The 22,619-nt window shown below is 46.3% G+C and overlaps 1 protein-coding gene across 3 annotated transcripts in view; it reads right to left on the bottom strand.

The window, feature by feature from the left end:
• LOC139260021 (transmembrane protein 237-like) overlaps nucleotides 1–22,619 on the bottom strand; it is a 112,291-nt gene that overhangs the window by 11,778 nt on the left and 77,894 nt on the right. For all 3 annotated transcript variants that reach the window (XM_070876078.1, XM_070876077.1, XM_070876076.1), the window contains 4 exons: nucleotides 21,883–22,074; nucleotides 17,600–17,673; nucleotides 11,132–11,237; nucleotides 8,746–8,867 (listed from right to left, as the gene is read on the bottom strand). In XM_070876078.1, the coding sequence (XP_070732179.1) occupies nucleotides 8,746–8,867; nucleotides 11,132–11,237; nucleotides 17,600–17,673; nucleotides 21,883–22,074 (494 nt within the window). The remainder of the gene's footprint in view (nucleotides 1–8,745; nucleotides 8,868–11,131; nucleotides 11,238–17,599; nucleotides 17,674–21,882; nucleotides 22,075–22,619) is intronic.

The raw sequence follows: 22,619 nt of genomic DNA, 5'->3' as shown, positions 1-22,619 counted from the left end.
CCCTTAGGTCTCCCACAGGTGCGCCCCCTGATGACAAGTCTTACATATTGGGGATGTTTACATACATAACATCATTCCCCCCCAAAGTCTGACATAGAAACATAGAAACATAGAAAATAGGTGCGGGAGTAGGCCATTCGGCCCTTCTAGCCTGCACCGCCATTCAATGAGTTCATGGCTGAACATTTCAACTTCAGTACCCCATTCCTGCTTTCTCGCCATACCCCTTGATCCCCCTAGCAGTAAGGACCTCATCTAACTCCTTTTTGAATATATTTAGTGAATTGGCCTCAACAACTTTCTGTGGTAGAGAATTCCACAGGTTCACCACTCTCTGGGTGAAGAAGTTCCTCCGCATCTCGGTCCTAAATGGCTTACCCCTTATCCTTAGACTGTGACCCCTGGTTCTGGACTTCCCCAACATTGGGAACATTCTTCCTGCATCTAACCTGTCTAACCCCGTCAGAATTTTATATGTTTCTATGAGGTCCCCTCTCATTCTTCTGAACTCCAGTGAATACAAGCCCAGTTGATCCAGTCTTTCTTGATAGGTCAGTCCCGCCATCCCGGGAATCAGTCTGGTGAACCTTCGCTGCACTCCCTCAATAGCAAGAATGTCCTTCCTCAGGTTAGGAGACCAAAACTGTACACAATACTCCAGGTGTGGCCTCACCAATGCCCTGTACAACTGTAGCAACACCTCCCTGCCCCTGTACTCAAATCCCCTTGCTATGAAGGCCAACATGCCATTTGCTTTCTTAACCGCCTGCTGCACCTGCATGCCAACCTTCAATGACTGATGTACCATGACACCCAGGTCTCTTTGCACCTCCCCTTTTCCTAATCTGTCACCATTCAGATAATAGTCTGTCTCTCTGTTTTTACCACCAAGTTATTTACAAGTTGAGGCAATCCGGGGCTCTGCATTCCCAGGTTGATCGCCTGCGTTGAAGTCTCGGCATGGGTGAGGATCATTGCTGCACTGAGTGTGGCTGGTCTGATCGGACTGTCGGGCATGGTGGGTTGATCCTCGTGGCTGACTGCGAGGTCGATTCCTGGTTGTGTGTGTGTGTGTATGGATCAATGATGGTAATGTCCTCTTCAAACTGTTCTTGGTTGTCAGTGAACCGCAGTTTGGTCTGATCCAAGTGCTTTCTGCACGTTTGTCCGTTCAAAAATTTGACAACAAACACTCTATTCCCCTCCTTGGCCAACACAGTGCCAGCCACGCATTTGGGTCCATGACCATAATTAAGAACAAACACAGGGTCATTAACTTCAATGTCGTGTGATACAGCTGTGCAATCGTGGTACATGTTATGCCGATGACACGGTGGACTAAGGAGAGCCTGGTTTTGAGTGCTCTCTTCATTAACAATTCTGCAGGGGGAACCCCGGTAAGCGAGTGGGGTCGCGTGCGGTAGCTGAGCAGAATCTGAGATAACCGGGTCTGCAGGGAACCGTCCGTCATGTGTTTCAAGCTCTGCTTGATGGTTTTGACTGCTCGTTATGCTTGACCATTGGATGCAGGCTTAAACGGCACAGACCTGACATGCTTGATGCCATTGCGGATCATGAACTTGTTGAATTCTGAGCTGGTGAAGCATGGTCCATTGTCACTAACGAGGACGTCAGGCAAATCATGGCTGATGAACGTGGCCCGGTAGCAGTGGACGTACAGGACATTATTATACGTTCAATCCATTTAGAGTAGGCGTCTACTGCTACTAGGAACATCTTTCTTAGAAAGAGGCCAGCAAAATCTACGTGGTCCCTTGACCACGGTCTGGAGGGCCATGACCACAGACTCAGTGGGGCCTCCCTTGGTGCATTGCTCAACTGTGAGCAAGTGTTGCATTGGTATACGCATGACTCCAACTCCGAGTCAATGCTGAGTCACCAAACATGCGACCTGGTGATAGCCTTCATCATGACTATGCCTGGATGGGTATTGTGAAGGTCGCGTATAAACGTTTCCTTGTCTTTTTTTGGCAAAATTACATGATTCCCCCATAGGAGACAGTCCGAATGGATGGACATTTCATCGTTGCATCGGTGGAACGGCTTAATTTCGTCTTGCATTTCCCCTGGGACCGCCGACAAGCTCCCATTGAGGGCGCAGCTTTTTACTAGTGATAGCACAGGGTCCTGGCTAGTCCAGGTCCTGATCTGGCAAGCCTAGACAGGTGACCCCTCACTCTCAAAAGCATCCATAACCAGGAGAAAGTCTGCGGGTTGCGCCATTTCCACCCCGGTGGTGGGCAATGGTAGCCGACTGAGGGCATCTGCACAGTTCTCAGTGTCTGGTCTGTGGCGGATTACATAACCATATGCAGATAACATTAGTGCCCATTTTTGAAGCATTGGTGTTAATACCTTCGCTTTCTGAGAACAACGAAATGAGCGGCTTGTGATCAGTTTCTAGCTTGAACGAGAGTCCAAATAGGTATTGGTGTATTTTCTTAACCCCGTATACGTATGCTAATGCTTCTTTTTCAACCATACTGTAGGTCTTTTCAACCTTAGATAAGCTTCCGGACGCATATGCAACTGGTTGCAGTTTGCCTGACCCATTTGGCTTGCTGTAACACATAACTGACCCCGCACGAAGATACATCACAAGCTAGTACTAAACGTTTACACGGGTCATACAATACAAGTAACTTGTTAGAACATAGCAGGTTTCTGGCCTTGTTGAAAGCTGTCTTGAGCTTTACCCCAAACCCAGTCGTCACCCTTGCGTAGCAATAAATGCAATAGTTCCAGCAAAGTGCTCAACCCCAGTAGAAAGTTACCAAAATAGTTGGAGTCCCAGGAACGAACGCAGCTCCGTCACATTCTGTGGTCTGGGTGCATTCTTGGTGGCCTCCGTCTTGGAGTCCGTGGGTCTGATGCCATCCGCCGCAATCTTTCTCCCCAGAAATTCGACATCTGGCGCCAGGAAAACACACTTGGAGCGTTTCAACCCGAGTCCCACTCTGCCCAGTCGCTCGAGAACCTCTTCCAGGTTGTGCAAGTGTTCGGTGGTGTTGCGGCAAGTGATCAAGATGTCGTCTTGGAACACCACGGTGCGCGGAACCGATTTTAGCAGACTCTCCATGTTCCTCTGGAAGATGGCAGCCGCCAAACGAATCCCAAAGGGGCATCTGTGGTATATGAACAGTCCTCTGTGCGTGTTGATGCATGTCAATTTTTTCGAAGGTTCAGCCAGCTCCTGTGTCATGTAAGAAGATGTTAGATCCAGCTTGGTGAACAACTTCCCCCCCCTACTAGCGTTGCAAACAGGTCATCTGCTTTGGGTAGTGGGTACAGGTCCTGTAACGAGACTCGGTTAATTGTTACCTTGTAGTACCCGCAGATTCTGACCGTCACATCGCTCTTCAACACCGGAACAATTGGACTGGCCCACTCGTTGAACTCGACTGCCGATATGATCCCCTCGCGTTGAAGTCTGTCCAGCTCAATTTCGACTTTCTCTCGCATCGTGTATGGAACCGCTTGGGCCTTCTGATGAATGGGTCATGCATCAGGGACAAGATGGATCTGCACTTTGGCGCCTGTGAAGTTGCCGATGCCTGGCTCGAATAACGACGGGAATTTGTTTACCACTTGGGCGCACGAGGTGTCATCCTCCGAAGACAGTGCTTTGATGTCAGCCCAGTTCCATCAGATCTTTCCTAGCCAGCTTCTGCCGAACAGCGTTGGGCCATCGCCTGGTACAATCCAGAGTGGTAAATCATGCACAGCTCCATCATACGATACCGTCACTGCCGCTCTGCCAATGATTGATACGAGTCCTTTGGTGTAAGTGCGCAGCTTGGTGTGGATCTGGCTTAGTTTTGGCCTTTGTGCCTTATTGCCCCACAGTTTCTCAAAAGCCTTCTGGCTTATAACTGACTGACTCGCCCAGTGTCCAATTCCATGGAAACTGGAATGCCGTTTAATTTGACTTTTAACATTATCGGAGGGCTTTTGGTGGTGAAGGTGTGTACCCCGTACACTTCCTCTTCAGCCTCGGCTTGAGTTGCCTCTCAATCGTTCAGCGTGATCCACGCCGGATCGGTCATCTTCTGCCGACTCTGCCATGTGGTGAGTCGCAGCACATCTGCACATTTGCTGGAGGTGCCCCATTGTTCCTTGCACACGTAGTGCTTGAATCGACATTGATGGGCTCAATGATTACCCCCGCAGCACCAATATGGTGTTAATGGATTCGCATTCACGCCCCACGGCGGATTCTGAGTCATCTTAGGTCTGGCCTCTGCGGGCATGTAGGCCCTGCCATGTACAGTTCTGCCTGCTGAAGGTGTGATTTTATGCACAGTACTTGCCAGTGAGTTCCGATGCTGCAATGATATCTGTTAGTGTTATCGTTCGTGGACATAAAAGCCTGGGCTATCGTGATGACCTTGCTCAGATCTAGGGATTCGGCAGACAGCAGTTTGCGAAGAATGACCACGTGGCCGATTCCAAGCATGAAAAAGTACCGCAACACTTCCCCCAAAAATCCAGCAAATACGCACGGTCCCGCAAGGCGTCTTAGGTCAGCGACATAGCTCGCCACGTCCTGGCCCTCGGAGCGATGGCGCATATAAAAGCGATATCTGGCCATTAAGATGCTCTCCTTCGGCTTGAGGTGTTCCCAAACCAACGTGCACAACTCTTCATATGTCTTGTCCGTTGGTTTCGTTGGTGCTAGCAGATTTTTGATGAGGACATATATCGTGGACCCGCAAACGGTGAGGAGAATCACTTTTCCAGCTCGTTGACCACGAATTACTGGTCAAGACGCTCAACGAAGGCTTCCCAATCAACATCCTCAACAAATCTCAAGAATACCAATGGCAGCCATAACTGCATGAAAGTTTGTGATCTGTTACTCGTCGCCAATTGTTACGTTCAGAATAACTCCACAAGACTATATCTTAAGCTCAAACTGTTGTGACCTTGGTCTCTTTATTGTAACTCCAGAGTGAAGAGGCAGCATGGGAGACTGCCTTTTATACCTGCTTGCCCAGGGCGTGCAGGTGACCCTTGGGTCTCCCACTGGTGGCAAGTCTTAAACACTGATGACATTTACATACATAACAAAGCTTTTAATTTTGTCTTTTTATCATTTTTCCCTCAGTCGTAGCCAGTGAATCACCTGCAATGGCTTCTCCTCCCGCTCAGTTATCTCTGGAGTCCCCGAAGGATCTATCCTTGGCCCTTCCTATTTCTCATCTACATGCTGCCCCTCGGCAATATCATTCGAAAACACATCAGGTTCCACATTTACGCTAACGACACCCAACTCCACATCACCACCACCTCTCTCGACCCATCCACCATCTCTAAATTGTCACTCTGCTTGTCCGATATCCAGTACTGGATGAGCAGAAATTTGCTCCAATTAAATATTGGGAAGATTGAAACCATTGTCTTCGGTCCCTGCCACAAACTCTGTTCCCTAGCGACCGATTCCATCCCTCTCCCTGGCAATTGTCTGAGGCTGAACCAGACTGTTCACAATCTTGGTGTCATATCTGACCCGGAGATGAGCTTCTATTCACATATCCGCACAATCACTAAAACCGCCTACTTCCATCTCCGTAACATCGCCAGTTTCCGCCCCTGCCTCAGCTCATCTGCTCCTGAATCCCTCATCCATGCATTTGTTACCTCTAGACTTTACTATTCCAACACACTGGCCAGCCTCCCACGTTCTACCCTCCATAAGCTCATCCAAAACTCTGTTGCCCATATCCTAACTCGTACAAAGTCCCATTCACCCATCACCCCTGTGCTCGCTGACTTACATTGTCTCTCGGTTGAGGAACACCTTGATTTTAAAATTCTCATTCTTGTTTTTAAATCCCTCCATGGTCTCACCCCTTTCTATTTCTGTAACCTCCTCCATACCCACAACTCTCCAAGATATCTGCGCTCCTCCAATTCTGACTTCTTGCGCATCCCCGATTTTAATCTCTCCACCACTGGTAGCTGTGCCTTCAGCTGCCAAGGCCCTAAGTTCTGGAATTCCCTCCCTAAACCTCTCATCTCTACCTCTTTCTCCACCTCTAAGACGCTCCTTTAAATCTACCCCCGTCATCTGCCCTAATATCTCCTTACCTGGCTCAGTGTCAAATTTTATTTTATAACACACCTTGGGACGTTTTACTACATTAAAGGCTCTTTGTAAATGCAAGTAGTTGTTATTACAGCAAAAAAATGGACAGAAATGTGATGGAGGCAAAGCCCTAATCTTCACTTTATAATATTTTGCAGTACATCTTTTTATATGAAATCTTAAGGTATTTCAAGGTCATGTCATTTCAAGAATGGGCTTTGGTTGTTCTTAAGAGATTTTTTGGGTGCTTAGGTTGAAGCAATACACAAACTCCGTCTATAGGTATATGCATTTCTATGGGGTCTATCCATCAGATTGTCGTAATGTCCCAACTGGTTCACTACATCGAGATATATAGAGTCTGCTTCTAATGCTAGCACGTTCCACATTCTCTTTGGGTAAAGAAGTTTCTCCTGAATACCCTACTGGATTTATTAGTGACTGTCTTATATTTATGACCACTAGTATTGGACTCCCTCTCTACATCTACCCTATCAAAGCCTTTCATAATCATAAAAACCTCTATCAGATCACCTCCCAGTCTTCTCTTTTCTACAGAAAAACCCTGCCTGTTCAGCCTTTCCTGATAAGTATATCTTCTCAGTTCTGGTATCACTCTTGTGAATCTTTTTTGCACCTTCTCCAGTTCCTGTATATCCTTTTCATAATATGGAGACCAGAACTATGCACCTAACTAAGAGAGTGATCTAACCAAGGTTCAATACAAGTTTAACATAACTACTCTGCTTTTCAATTCTATCCCTCGAGAAATTAACCCCAGTGCTTGATTTGCAATTTTTTATGGCTTTATTAACCTATGTCACTACTTTTAGTGATTTATGAATAAGTACCCCTCGATTCCTTTGCTTCTCTATCCCATTTAAACTCTTATTACTAATGCCCTTTATATAAAGAAACCTGCTGGCATTACCCCAACTGCCCTATATGTGACTCCAGTTTCAGAATACTGTGGCTGGCTCTTAATTGCCCTCTGAGGTGGCATGCAAGCCACTTGCATCAAACCTCTACACCTGCAGTAGTTAAAAGAAGGAGGCTCCCAACCGCATTTTCAGGGCAACTTAGGATGGGCAATAAATGCCCACATCCCAAGAATGAACTCTAAAAAAGCATGGACAGTAACTGGGATGATACAATTGCATGTGATGCCCTCCACAGTTGAATAGGCCATCATCACTCACTGTCTTGGCTCACACATAGCCACCTGGGCGATGTAACAAGGCTTGTTATGCTTGTGGGGTCATACCCCAGCAAGAAATAATGCTTTGAGTGGGAAGAAACAAGCAGGGAACGTGGTGAGGGAAGCACAACCAGGATTCCGATAACAACTTGCATTTATACAGCACCTTTATTGTAGTAAAACTTCCCCAAGGTGCTTCACAAAAGAGCAATCAGACACTGACACTGACACAAAGAAGGCAACATTAGGACAGGTGCTTGGTCAAAAAGAGGGGTTTTAAGAAATGTCTTAAAGGAGGAGAGACACAGAGATTTAGGGAGGGAATTCCAGAGCTTAGATACTATTTAGCTGGAAACATGGCCGCCAATGGTGGGATGAAAGAAATCAGGGATGCACATGAGGCCAGAATTGGAGGACTGTAGGGCTGGAGGAGGTTACAAAGATAGAGAGGGGCGAGGCCATGAGAGATTTGAACACAAGGATGAGAATTTAAACTTCAAAACAATGCCGGACCGGTAGGTTAGTGATCGGTGAACATGACTTGGTCTGAGTTAGGATACAGGCAGCAGTGTTTTGGATGAGCTCAAGTTTATGGAAGGTGGAAGATGGGAGGCTGGCCAGCAGAGGATTGGAATAATCGAGTCTCGAGGGAACAAAATCATGGATGATGGTTTCAGCAGCAGATGGGCTGAGGTGGGGTGGAGACAGGAGATATTACAGTGGTGGAAGTAGGCAGCCTTAAAGATAGAGAGGATATGGGATCAGAAGCTCAGCTCAGGGTCAAATAGGATCTAGTACCCACAGAACATCCTTAATCTACTGGCAATAGTCTTTCCCATGACATGACTAAATCGATGTTCCGTGAGGTCCTTTGGCACAGTGTACCGCCAACGACAATAAGCAGGGAGAACGTAACCAACTCTAGCCAAATACACTTTAAATGGTGACAGGAGGAACACAGATGGTAACACTTAAGTTATCGCAGTCTCCAACTTTACAATGTTATTTGATCCCCTTGATCAGAATACAGGCAATTCATGAGGATGTATCCAATAATGTGGCAGAAAATCACTGGAAATACAAAGCGAGTCCATCGGCATCCGCAGAGAGAAGCGACAACATGGAGAAAAGATTACAACTTGCTTATGGTAAAGACTTGCTGGATATTTCCAGCAGCTTCTATTTTTGTTTCCTGTACTTGCATTACTTTTTTTCATTCTTAGTTATGTTTCTGGGTCCTTCCTACCCGTCTAAATGCAAATGAGCAACTTTCCTCCTTTCTACATTCTTGAAGCTTTTCAAACCCAAGTCTAACTATTTCTTGCTGATTTACTCCCTCTTCTCTTTTGTCCTGCTCACCACTGGGATGAAGATCTGCACTATGGGCCTTGGCCCTTCACCCGTTTCTCACCATTAACCATAATCTTTGCTTACATACCTTCAGTGTAGTCAAGCATAGGTTGATATGACAGGAAGATCCAGGCAAGTGTAACCAAGATGGTCACTACCAGGTTCACTACAATCCAAGGGTGCAGAATCTGAAACTCTGATCCAGGAGGCCTGTGGAGAGACAGGTGGAGACTCATTTAGTAACAGGGCCTGCGGTGAAACGCAGTATAGTTAGTACTTTACAATGTACCACTGGGACAGGGCACTGAATCTCACTTAGACTCTAATACTTACATTCAGGAGGTTGCTACATTCGGCTCAGGAGACGAGTGGTTATGGTCTTGGACTAACAAGAGGTCAGGAGTTCGTCCCAGCATGGCAAGCTGTGATATTTGGTAATTTGTGCACAGAAAAATAACCGTGAATGCTGCTGGATTGTTGTAAATACTCAGGGAGCGACCTGCCATTTTACCCAGCCTGGCCTAAAAGTGATTCGAATCCTGCATTACACGTTTGATTCTTAATGCTCTCAGGGCAACTAGAAATGGGCAATAAACATGGATTTATAGTGTCACCATATCCCAAGAATGCATGGAATTGATGTGAGTCCAATGTTGTACTCAGGTGAGATCCAATATAGTGGGGTCCTGAATTGGAAGGGGCTCAATGGTGCACTCACAGGGGGAGGGGGTTTAATGCTGCACAGGGTAGGGATCCAACACCAACTTGGGTGTGCAATGCTGCACTCGGGCGGAAGGTCCAATGCTGCCCTCGAGGGAAGGAGGGAGGCTCCATTATCACAAGGGCTGGAGATCCAATCATTCACACAGGAGCTCCAATACTATAACCCAAGTGTAGTTACAGGAATAGGTACAATAATGAGGTCCTGCTCATGTTTGTCCTTCATATGCTTTCCAAACGAGAATATTAAAAAATCCCTGCTAAATTAGCCGGAGGCAGAAGACACCAGTGAATGAAAACATCAACAGGCTCTTCAATTTGGATGATTCTTTTGGACTCAGAGGCGAGAGTTGCCAACCTGCTGGCGCTATAACTGGCGATTAACAAAACTTAAAATTGAAAAAAGAAACAAAACTCTCTCGTATTGTGGCATCTACGTTACTCAATAGCTGCTGAACCCAAGATTTGCTGAGACTTAAAAATATCAGGGAGAAACTCTCTGTAATCTCACCACCTGCAGAACTAACAACAATTTGTATTTATATAGCGCCTTTCATGAAGTGAAACGTCCCAAGTCACAGGAGTATTAAGAGATAAAACAATTTGACACCAAGCCACATAAGTAGAAATTAGTGCAGATGACCAAAAGCTTGGTCAAAGAGGTAGGTTTTAAGGAGCGTCTTGAAGGAGGAAAGAGAGGTAGAGAGACAAAGAGATTTGGGCAGGGAGTTCCAGAGCTTGGAGCCGAGGCAACAGAAGGCACAGCCACAAATAGTTGAGCAATTATAATCAGAGATGCTCAAAAGAGCAGAATTAGAGAAGCTCAGACATCTTGGGGGGGTTGTGGGGCTGAAGGAGTTTATAGAGATAGGGAGGGGCGAGGCCATGGAGGGATTTGAAAATAAGGATGAGAATTTTGAAATCAGAAGCCAATGTTGGTCAGCGAGCACAGGGGTGATGGGTGAGTGCGACTTGGTGCACGTTAGGACACGGGCAGCTGAATTTTGGATGACCTCTAGTTTACGTAGGGTAGAATATGGGAGACCAGCCAGGGTGCGTTGGAATAGTCAAGTCTACAAGGAGCACAGGCATGGATGAGGGCTTCAGCAGTGGATGAGCTGAGGCAAGCTTAACAACATTAAGCCAACAGTAAGTTGCTCGAGGATGAATCCCGAACTAACAACTTGTTCTCATTTTCTTCTTCAACCCCTTCCTCTCCCGAGGCTGCTGACAGTTCCACAGGGGCTATTCAACCGTGAGCAGTATCGTGGCCGAGCACAAGCAGCACGTGTCAGTAGACAATTCAACCATGGCCGAGCACAGGTAGTGGTTTTAGAGGCTCAGCCTCCAGTGAGTTACCAATAAGCCTTTACTGAATCATTTTTTCGGATCTGCTGCTCACAAGCACGGCTAGCAATGTACAAACATTCACCCTTACGGATAAAGGCTCAGGAAGGTGGGATGGGCACAAAATAAATCTTTCACTAAAGCACTCCACATCCTCCACCCTCCCCACTGACACCTCTCATCCTTTCACGAGTGCTGGACTCAAACAGTGTATGGCTTAAACTAAAACGGTACAGCATATAATAAGGAACAGTCTTGAAAGGCACAGGCTGATTAAGTTCGCTTGCACAGCACAGTGCTGCTCACAGATTGAAAAGCAAAAACCACATTTGGAAAAACATATCTAGCACATTTTATTATTCCACTGGATCCCTGTTACAATAGATCAGGCATAACTTAAAACTTACCAAAGGGTGCTATTGTCCAAGGATTGTGGAGATGGTGAGCGGTACCGGTTAAGCCTGTCACTAGTCATCTGTTGGCTCAGTGAAAGTATCAGAGCTGTGAAGTACACTGAAGACAGAAAGAGACAGCATAAATGCCACCAAATAAACTGAGAAAGCCTTCTTTGAAAAGGAAGATGGATTTGATTTCCAGTCTGTGCTGCGTTAGCTGATCTCTGCCAGAGTGCAATAGGGCATAACAACTGTTCTCAGTGTCCTTACAGCGGGGGTGGGGGGGTGGGGGTGGGGGCAGGGGGAGAAAGAGAGGCATCACACAGCTCCTGCTCTCAAATCAACAACTTTACTAGAAAGTGCATATGTGGATATCAGGCAAAAATAGGGTGCTTGGGTGTGGCCTCCCCTGCAGTCAAATAGCCTGCTGACACTCCATGTCAAGGCTTAAACATGAAACATAGAAAATAGGTGCAGGAGTAGGCCATTCGGCCCTTCGAGCCTGCACCACTATTCAATAAGATCATGGCTGATCATTCCCTCAGTACCCCTTTCCTGCTTTCTCTCCATACCCCTTGATCCCTTTGGCTGTAAGGGCCATATCTAACTCCTTCTTGAATATATCCAATGAACTGGCCTCAACAACTCTCTGCGTCAGGGAATTCCACAGGTTAATAACTGAGTGAAGAAGTTTCTCCTCATCTCAGTCCTAAATGTCCTACCCCTTATCCTAAGACTATGTCCCCTGTCCTAAGAATGGAGATGCGACAGGTACCAGAGAAAAACTGGCACCTCTGAACTAGTCCCAAATGCCCCAGCGTATCTAACAGTGCTGATTAGGTTTTACTCCCCCATTAGGTATTTTATGAGAAGAACATAAGAAATAGGAGCAGGTGTACACCATACGGCCCCTCGAGCCTGCTCCGCCATTTAATACGATCATGGCTGATCTGATCATGGACTCAGCTCCACTTCCCTGCCCGCTCCCCATAACCCCTTAATCCCTTATCGATTAAGAAGCTGTCTATCTCTATCTTAAATTTATTCAACGTCCCAGCTTCTACAACACTCTGTGGCAGCGAATTCCTCAGATTTACAACCCTCAGAGAAGAAATTCCTCCTCATCTCAGTTCAAAATGGGCGGCCCCTTATTCTAAGATTATGCCCTCTAGTTCTAGTCTCCCCTATCAGTGGAAACATCCTCTCTGCATCCACCTGTCAAGCCCCCTCTCATAAGCTTATAACGTTTCGATAAGATCACCTCTCATTCTTCTGAATTCCATTGAGTAGAAACCCAACCTACTCAACCTTTCCTCATAGAAAATAGGTGCAGGAGTAGGCCATTCGGCCCTTCGAGCCTGCACCACTATTTAATAAGATCATGGCTGATCATTCCCTCAGTACCCCTTTCCTGCTTTCTCTCCATACCCCTTGATCTCTTTAGTCGTAAGGGCCATATCTAACTCCCTCTTGAATATATCCAATGACTGGCATCAACAACTCTCTGCGTCAGGGAATTCCACAGGTTAACAACTCTGAGTGAAGAAGTTTCTCCTCATCTCAGTCCTAAATGGCCTACCTCTTAGCCCAAGACTATGTCCCCTGGTTCTGGACTTCCCCAACATCGGGAACATTCTTTCTGCATCGAACCTGTCCAGTCCCTTCAGAATTTTATGTGTTTCTATGAGATCCCCTCTCATCCTTCTAAACTCCAGTGTATAAAGGCCCAGTTGATCCAGTCTCTCCTCATATCAGTCCAGCCATCCCTGGAATCAGTCTGGTGAACCTTCGCTGCACTCCCTCAATAGCAAAAATGTCCTTTCTCAGATTAGGAGACCAAAACTGAACACAATATTCCAGGTGAGGCCTCACCAAGGCCCTGTACAACTGCAGTAAGACCTCCCTGCTCCTACACTCAAATCTCCTAGCTATGAAGGCCAACATACCATTTGCCTTCTTCACTGCCTGCTATACCTGCATGTCAACTTTCAATGATTGATGAACCATGACACCCAGGTCTCGTTGCACCTCCCCTTTTCCTAATCTGCCGCCATTCAGATAATATTCTGCCTTCGTGTTTTTGCCCCCAAAATGGATAACCTCACATTTATCCACATTATACTGCATCTGCCATGCATTTGCCCACTCACCTAACCTGTCCAAGTCACCCTGCAGCCTCTTAGCGTCCTCCTCACAGCTCACACCGCCACCCAGTTTAGTGTCATCTGAAAACTTGGAGATATTACACTCAATTCCTTCATCTAAATCGTTAATGTATATTGTAAAAAGCTGGGGTCCCAGCACTGAGCCCTGCGGCATTCCACTAGTCACTGCCTGCCATTCTGAAAAGGACCCGTTTATTCCAACTCTCTGCTTCCTGTCTGCCAACCAGTTCTCTATCCACGTCAGTACATTACCCCCAATACCATGTGCTTTGATTTTGCACACCAATCTCTTGTGCGGGACCTTGTCAAAAGCCTTTTGAAATCCAAATACACCACATCCACTGGTTCTCCCTTGTCCACTCTGCTAGTCACATCCTCAAACAGTTCCGAAGATTCGTCAAGCATGATTTCCCTTTCATAAATCCATGCTGAGACTTGGACCGATCCTGTCACTGCTTTCCAAATGCACTGCTATTTCATCCTTAATGATTGATTCCAACATTTTCCGCACTACTGATGTCAGGCTAACCGGTCTATAATTACCCGGTTTCTCTCTCCCTCCTTTTTTAAAAAGTGGTGTTACATTAAGCTACCCTCCAGTCCACAGGAACTGATCCAGAGTCGATAGACTGTTGGAAAATGATCACCAATGCATCCACTATTTCTAGGGCCACTTCCTTAAGTACTCTGGGATGCAGACTATCAGGCCCCGGGAATTTATCGCCCTTCAATCCCATCAATTTCCCCAATACAATTTCCCACCTAATAAGGATATCCTTCAGTTCCTCCTTCTCACAAGACCCACTGTCCCCTAGTACATTCGGAAGGTTATTTGTGTCTTCCTTCGTGAAGACAGAACCGAAGTATTTGTTCAATTGGTCTGCCAGTTCTTTGTTCCCCATTACAAATTCACCTCTTGTCTTCACTAATCTTTTTCTCTTCACATATTTGTAGAAGCTTTTGCTTCTGTTCCCTGCAAGCTTCCTCTCGTACTCTATTTTCCCCCTTGTAATTAAACCCTTAGTCCTCCTCTGTTGAATTCTAAATTTCTCCCAGTCCTCAGGTTTGTTGCTTTTTCTCGCAAATTTATATGCCTCTTCCTTGGTTTTAACACTATCCTTAATTTTCCGTGTTAGCCACGGTTGAGCCACCTTCCCCGTTTTATATTTACTCCAGACAGGGATGTACAATTGCTGAAGTTCATCCATGTAATCTTTAAATGTTTGCCATTGCTTATCCACCGTCAACCCTTTAAGTATCCTTTGCCAGTCTATACTAGCCAATTCATGCCTCATACCGTCAAAGTTACCTTTCCTTAAGTTCAGGATCCTAGTTTCCGAATTAACTGTGTCACTCTCCATCTTAATAAAGAATTCTACCATATTATGGTCACTCTTCCCCAACGGGCCTCGCACAACAAGATTGCTAATTAGTCCTTTCTCATTACACAATACCCAGTCGAGGATGGCCAGCTCTCTAGTTGGTTCCTCGACATATTGGTGTAGAAAACCATTCCTAATACACTCCAGGAAATCCTCCTCCACCGCATTGCTACCAGTTTGTAGATTAAAGTCGCCCATGATAACTGCTGTACCTTTATTACACACATCCCTTATTTCTTGTTTGATGCTGTCCCCAACCTCACTACTACTGTTTGGTGGTCTGTACACAACTCCCACTAGAGTTTTCTGCCCTTTGGTATTCCGCAGCTCCACCAATACTGATTCCACATCATCCATGGTAATGTCCCTCCTTACTCTTGCATTAATTTCCTCTTTAACCAGCAACGCCAACCCGCCCCCTTTTCCTCTCTGCCTATCCTTCCTAAATGTTGAATACGCCTTTATGTTGAGTTCCTAGCCTTGGTTACCCTATAGCCATGTCTCTGTGATGCCAATTACATGATTCCGTTAACTGCTATCTGTGCAGTTAATTCGTCCACCTTATTCCGAATACTCCTCGCATTGAGACACAGAGCCTTCAGGCTTGTCTTTTTAAACACACTTTGCCATTTTAGAATTTTGCTGTAATGTGGCCCTTTTTGTTTTTTGCCTTGGGTTTCTCTGCCCTCCACTTTTACTATTCGCCTTTCTATCTTTTGCTTCTGCCTCCATTTTATTTCCCTCTGTCTCCCTGCATAGGTTCCCATCCCCCTGCCATATTAGTTTAATGCTCCCCAACAGCACTAGCAAACATTCCCCCTAGGACATTGGTTCCGGTCCTGCCCAGGTCCGGTTTGTACAGATCCCACCTCCCCCAGAACTGGTTCCAATGTCCCAGGAATTTGAATCCCTCCCTTCTGCACCACTCCTCAAGCCACGTATTCATCTGAGCTATCCTGCGATTCCTACTCTGACTAGCATGTGGCACTGGTAGCAATCCTGAGATTACTACTTTTGAGGTCCTACTTTTTAAATTTAGCTCCTAGCTCCCTAAATTCGTCTCGTAGGATCTCATCCCGTTTTTTACCTATATCGTTGGTACCTATATGCACCACGACAACTGGCTGTTCACCCTCCCTTTTCAGAATGCCCAGCACCCGCTCTGAGACATCCTTGACCCTTGCACCAGGGAGGCAACATACCATCCTGGAGTCTCGGTTCCGGCTGCAGAAACGCCTATCTATTCCCCTTACAATCGAATCCCCTATCACTATAGCTCTCCCACTCTTTTTTCTGCCTTCCTGTGCAGCAGAGCCACCCACGCTGCCATGACTTGGCTGCTGCTGCTCTCCCCTGATGAGTTATCCCCCTCAACAGTACCCAAAGCGGCATATCTGTTTTGCAGGGGGTTGACTGCAGGGGACTCGTGCACTACCTTCCTTGCACTGCTCTTCCTGTTGGTCACTGATCCCCTATCTGGCTGTGTACCTTCAACCTGCGGTAAGACCAACTCGCTAAACGTGCTATTCACGTCATTCTCAGCATCGTAGATGCTGCAGAGTGAATCCACCCGCAGCTCCAGTGCCGCAATGCTGTCCATCAGGAGCTGGAGGCGGATACACTTCCCGCACACGTAGTAGTCAAGGACACTGGAAGCGTCCCTGACTTCCCACATAGTACAGGAGGAGCATAACACGTGCCCGAGGTCTCCTGCCATGTCTTAACCCTTAACCCTCATAAGTCAACCCCCTCATCTCAAGAATCAACCTAGCGAACCTTCTCTGAACTGTCTCCAAAGCAAGTATATCCTTTTGTAAATATGGAAACCAAAACTGGACACAATATTCCAGGTGTGGCCTCACCAATACCTTGTAGAACTGTAGCAAGACTTCCCTGCTTTTATACTCCATCCCCTTTGCAATAAAGGCCAAGATTCCATTGGCCTTCCTGATCACTTGCTGTACCTGCATACTAACCTTTTGTGTTTCATGCACAAGTTACCCCCAGGTCCCGTTGTACTGCAGCACTTTGCAATTTTTCTCCATTTAAATAATAACTTACTCTTTGATTTTTTTCTGCCAAAGTGCATGACCTCACACTTTCCAACATTATATTCCATTTGCCAAATTTTTGCCCACTCACTTAGCCTGTCTATGTCCTTTTGCAGATTTTGTGTGTCCTCCTCACACATTGCTTTTCCTCCCATTTTTGTATCATCAGCAAATTTGGCTACGTTACACTCGGTCCCCTCTTCCAAGTTGTTAATAGATTGTAAATAGTTGGGGTCACAGCACTGTTACCAACAGCACTGATTGCCAACCCAAGAATAAACCATTTATTCCGACTCTCTGTTCTCTGTTAGTTAGCCAATCCTCTATCCATGCTAATATATTGCCCCCAACCCCATGAACTTTATCTTGTGCAGTAACCTTTTACGTGGCACCTTGTCAAATGCCTTCTGGAAATCCAAATACACCACATCCACTGGTTCCCCTTTATCCATCCAGTTCATTACATCGTCAAATAAATCCAGCAAATGTGTCAAACATGACTTCCCCTTCATAAATCCAAGCTGACTCTGCCTGACCGAATTTTCCTTGTCCAAATGTCCTGCTACTGCTTCTTTAATAATGGACTCCAACATTTTCCCAACCACAGATGTTAGGCTAACTGGTCTGTAGTTTCCTGCTTTTCAAGGATTAACAGCATTCAATTTCAATTGAGCAATACTGAACAAGCAAAGATCTATAAAAAGCTTGATATTGACAGACAACAGGTTAATAATATTGACAGACAACAGTTCAGTGATGGGCTGATACTGTCAGGCAACAGGTCAGTGATGGGCTGATACTGTCAGACATAAAACATGCAAACAAATAGACACTGGGAAAACAAGAACTTTTTCCAACTGTGAGAACAGTGAAAGTACTTACAGAAAGAGGCCATTGCAGTAGGGTCCAGTGTCACAATTTTGCGCAGTGCCATTGGTGCATCAGCTATGTTAACCCTAAAGAGAGCAGAGCAACAAAAGAAAAATCTGGTTTTGTGAATCTCATTACTGATCAGTTTACAAGATACATCTGCCTATAATATCCAGTCTCAGACCTAAACCTCACTGTCTACAAAGGCCACATTAAAATCTACTTCCTTTTTCTGTAAACACAACTCCCGGACCAACGGGCCTCCTGTTCTTTCTGCCAACTCTTGCTTGCGACACCTTCTCTATGTGCGTGTCCGGGTAGTTGATGTTGGCAGTCTATTTGACCATTGGGAGCATTCTATTGGGTTGGACATTAATTTACTTCATGCCCACCTTCAGTTCCCAGTGGAGTAACCAATCGAAGCAGGATCCCTGGCTGATTCCTCGACAAGACTCTCTGGTGTTGAAGCCAATGTTAGCCATCCGATTGCTGCCTATGATGAGATCAGCTGACTCAGCAAATACTGAACCAAGAATCCTCCAGACACAGCAGTGGTGCTACACACCGAGCCATCAGGAGCATTCAGTGAAGATTATTGATCAAACATCCACAAAGCAGTGGCTCTCAGCATATTTTACAGCATACGAAAGTAGATTGTGACAAACAGGGAAATTGCGTCTTTGATGCATCCGATGTTTAAAATAGCTCAAAGAAGGGAAGCTGCATTCCCTTAATGTAGAAAAAACGTGGATACTCTGCTTCATTGTGGTGGGAGGCCGAGAGTGCAAAATGGGAAGAAGTTCTGTTCCACTGAATCTCAGCCCATCTCACGCTGAGTTTCGGGGGATGGGGGTGAATAATGACCTCAAGGAGTGACTTGGACAGGTTAGGTGAGTGGGCAAATGCGGTATAATGTAGATAAATGTGAGGTTATCCACTTTAGTGGTAAAAACAGGAAGGCAGAATATTGTCTGAATGGTGAGAGATTAGGAAAAGGGGAGGTGGAACGAGACCTGGGTGTCATGGTACATCAGTCATTGAAAGTTGGCATACAGGTACAGCAGGCGGTGAAGGCAGCAAATGGCATGTTGGCCTTCATAGCGAAAGGATTTGAGTGTAGGAGCAGGGAGGTCTTACTACAGTTGTACAGGGCCTTGGTGAGGCCGTACCTTGAATATGGTGTATAGTTTTGGTCTCCTAATCTGAGGAAGAATATTCTTGCTATTGAGGGAGTGCAGTGAAGGTTCACCAGACTGATTCCTGGGATGTCAGGACTGACATATGAAGAAGGACTGGATCGACTAGGCTTATAATCAATGGAATTTAGAAGGATGAGAGAGGATCTCATAGGAACATATAAAATTCTGACCAGATTGGACAGGTTAGATGCAGGAAGAATGTTCCCGATGTTGGGGAAGTCCAGAATCAGGGGTCACAGTCTGAGGATAAGGGGTAAGCCATTTAGGACCGAGATGAGGAGAAACTTCTTCACTCAGAGAATTGTGAACTTGTGGAATTCCCTACCATAGAAAGATATCGAGGCCAGTTCATTAGATATATTCAAAAGGGAGTTAGATGTGGCCCTTACGGCTAAAGGGATCAAGGGATATGGAGAGAAAGCAGGAATGGGGTACTGAAGTGCATGATCAGCCATGATCATATTGAATGGCGGTGCAGGCTCGAAGGGCCTACTCCTGCACCTATTTTCTATGTTTCTATGTTAATGTTTGGGATTGGAGACGGTCACAATCTTTCCGGTGGGGAAAACTATTTTCCAGAAGATACCTGCACAGTTTGCCAGGATTCTGCTGAGATGATGGTGGATTTGCAGGCCAAGGTAAGTACACTGCACCTGCAATATATCAGTCAGCTTTCGACTGCTTTTTGATGATTGTTTGCCGCGCGAGCGGTTCTTCGGAGCCCTTGTGTTAATTGTTCTGATGCGTTTTATTTCGGGCCCCCTAGTACCAGTAGTGGCTCCAATTGAAATCTCCTAAGTGAGAGCTTTGGAAGAGGGCAATCTAGGCAAGGATGCTGGGTAGATCAACGAGGAAGTGAGGTGCTCTGTGTGAAGCAGCTGGTACCCTCACACTCAACGGCAGATAGACAGGCTCCTATTTCCAGGCAAAGCAAGGACAGTAGATTGGCTGACACCAAGCAGATATAACGCGGAATCCTCCTGTGGGAGTACCCCAGTCACACTGTGTCATGCTTTCTTTGCACGAAAGGCGGCATGGCTGATCAACACCCAGTGTACCCTGACTGGCCACCAAGATGCCACCAACCATACCTGCAGACTGTCCTGGGCAATGACGATGGCTCCAGGTCAACTGCAGATCTGGGCCATCTGCTACAAGGACACCTGCAGCTAACACGCAGCACAATGCTGGCACACCCATGGGCTGTTTGCTGTGATCTGAAAGTCGGCTCCTCCACCTTGCAGACAGTACTGGCTCTATGAAATGGCACTGAGTGTTAATCTCGTCACACTCACCTTAAGCAGCACCATCTCTGCTGGGCATTTCTGTCATTTCCTGTAGACTCACGCTTGCTCCTTGGACTTCCTTTCCATTCAGTTCTTAGTCCCCTCCCCCTTCATCCTTGGCAAAGGCTGCCACTGGGTCAAGATGCCTTCTGAGCTTTCCAAAGGCTCTCAAACTTTTTGTTCCCCTTATTTTGATACTCTCTTTAATCGTCCCTTTCTTTTAAATTATGCTTCCATGTATATTTCTGACCCTGCTGCTAGTGCGTGCCCTTCTCCCATCCAAACCTCCACCTGTAGTGATGCACTTGAGTTATCCTTGGAAAATTAGAAGGAACCAGCACCCTTCCATTTCAATACACCTAAAATCTAAGATCTGTTCCTCTCGAGTGTTGTTCCCAAAGTATGGGGGAATCAAAAACATGTCCCCTCACTTTGTAAAAACAGAAAATATTGGAAATCAGGTCAGGCATCATCTGTGGAGAGAGAAACAGAGTTAACGTTCCGGTGATGACCCTTCGTCAGAACTGGAAAAAGTTAGAGATAAAACAGATTTTTAAGCAAGTGTAGGGGCGGGGAAAGGGGAGGGGGGACAGGATAGAATAAAAGGGAAGGTATGTGATAGGATGGAAAGCAGCAGAGAACGGAGAGGTCAGAGCGTGAGTGAAACGGAGAGTGAAAGTGACAGGCGACCGGATGTTCGGGGTCACGCTTACGGAGGTGTTCCGTAAAATGGTCACCCAATCTGCAATCCCCCCCCCCCCTCAGGCAGTCCTGGAGGTGTAGAGGGATTGGATGTCCATAGCTTCTGGTCGTCTGTCACTTTAATTCTCCGCTCCACTCCCACTCTGATCTCTCCGTCCACTTACACTGTTCCAACGATACTCAACATAAGCTCAAGGAACAGCACCTCATCTTTCGTTTAGGCACTTTACAGCCTTCTGGATTCAACATCAAGTTCAACAATTTCAGACCATAACCTCTGCCCCTATTTCCCTCACCCATCCCTGCCCCCAACCATGGCAGCTGTTGATGATTCTGTCATTTCCATTTACACCTCAACTGGACTCAGCTTTTGTATTTTAACTTGACCCATTACCATCTCCTTTTGCCTTGCACCATCAACCCTTTTTTCTCTTAATCTCTTCTGCTTTCCATCCTATCACATATCTTCCCTTTTATTCTATTCTCTCCCCCCCCCCCCCACCCCACCAACTTTTGCCGCCCCTACACTTGCTTAAAAATCTGTTTCATCTCTAACTTTTTCCGGTTCTGACGAAGGGTCATCGACCTGAAATGTTAACTTCTCTTTCTCTCTCCACAGATGCTGCCTGACCCGAGTGTTTCCTGAATTTTCTGTTTTTATTTCCGATATCCAGCATCCACAGTATTTTGCTTTTGTGTCCCCTCACTGTGTGGGGGAATCAGACACAGACCCACGTTCCAACATGTGTGGGTGAATCACAGACACAGACCCCGTCCCATCACTGAGTGGGGGAATCAGACACAGACCCCCGTCCCATTACTGTGGGGAATCAAAGGCTCACGTCCATCACTCTGTGATGCACTGAGATGCAGCAGTCCTCAAGGGGCCAGTCAAGGAAGACAATTACATGGATTGTGTCCCTTCATCAAAAGCGTTGGTCTTTGGCCTTGCCTGACTACCCGAGAGAAGTTCAACTGACTTATGATCGACGAATGAATTGTACACACCCAGTGGTGGATTCTGAACCCCATGGAGTCGGGCCCATGTTTCGGGAAATTCTGGATTATTGACAAATATCTATCCTTCCCTTCACTGTTCTCTTCTTACCTGTCAAATGCAGAGACGGTGCTGATGGCGAGCAGCATGTACAGGAGGCACTGACCCGGGTAGACTAGCATGCTATACTGCTGCAATAAATTTGGGAGCGTAGAGAAATCGTTACCAGACAGTACGTAAACTACGACAATATTCCAAACCATGTATCCAGCCAGAAATCCTTGTGAGAAAAGCCCGATTACCCTGGGGGGTGGGGGGAAGGAGGAACAAAAATAGGTTGAGCTCAGAGTACTGCAAGTCTGCTGCAACATGATGCCCGCCATTACCTACCCAGCGAGTCATCCTGTACATTTCGAAGGACGATTATTGAAGTGAGATTGCAAACACTAAGACGACCCACTGGATGTAACCAGTGTTTTTCTGGTCAATCATGTGTTTCTCTGTTCCAGAAAGTTGGGATCGACATTCAAATACAGCCCCGGCCGGTGGGTTGAGCATGGGGGGTCACAGCACAAAAACTGCACCGAAATGAGAAATCTTACTCAAAGAGGCCACTATGTGTCTGAAGTGGGAAATGAAAACTGCTACACCAGTCCAGTAAGGGACGCTCTTCCGCCATTGGGAACAGAGAGAGCTTTACTCTGTATCTAACTTGTGCTGTACCGGCCCTGGGAGTGTTTGATGGGACAGTGTAGAGGGAGCTTTACTCTGTATCTAATTCGTGGAGCACATGCTGTGCAAGTGTTTGATGAAACAGTATGCAGGGAGCTTTACCCTGTATCTATCTA

The sequence above is a fragment of the Pristiophorus japonicus genome, chromosome 3, assembly GCF_044704955.1.
Source record: "Pristiophorus japonicus isolate sPriJap1 chromosome 3, sPriJap1.hap1, whole genome shotgun sequence".
NCBI classification, from domain to species: Eukaryota; Metazoa; Chordata; class Chondrichthyes; family Pristiophoridae; genus Pristiophorus; species Pristiophorus japonicus.
Note: the sequence above shows the minus strand (reverse complement) of the source record. Positions and strands in the feature narration are given on the sequence as shown.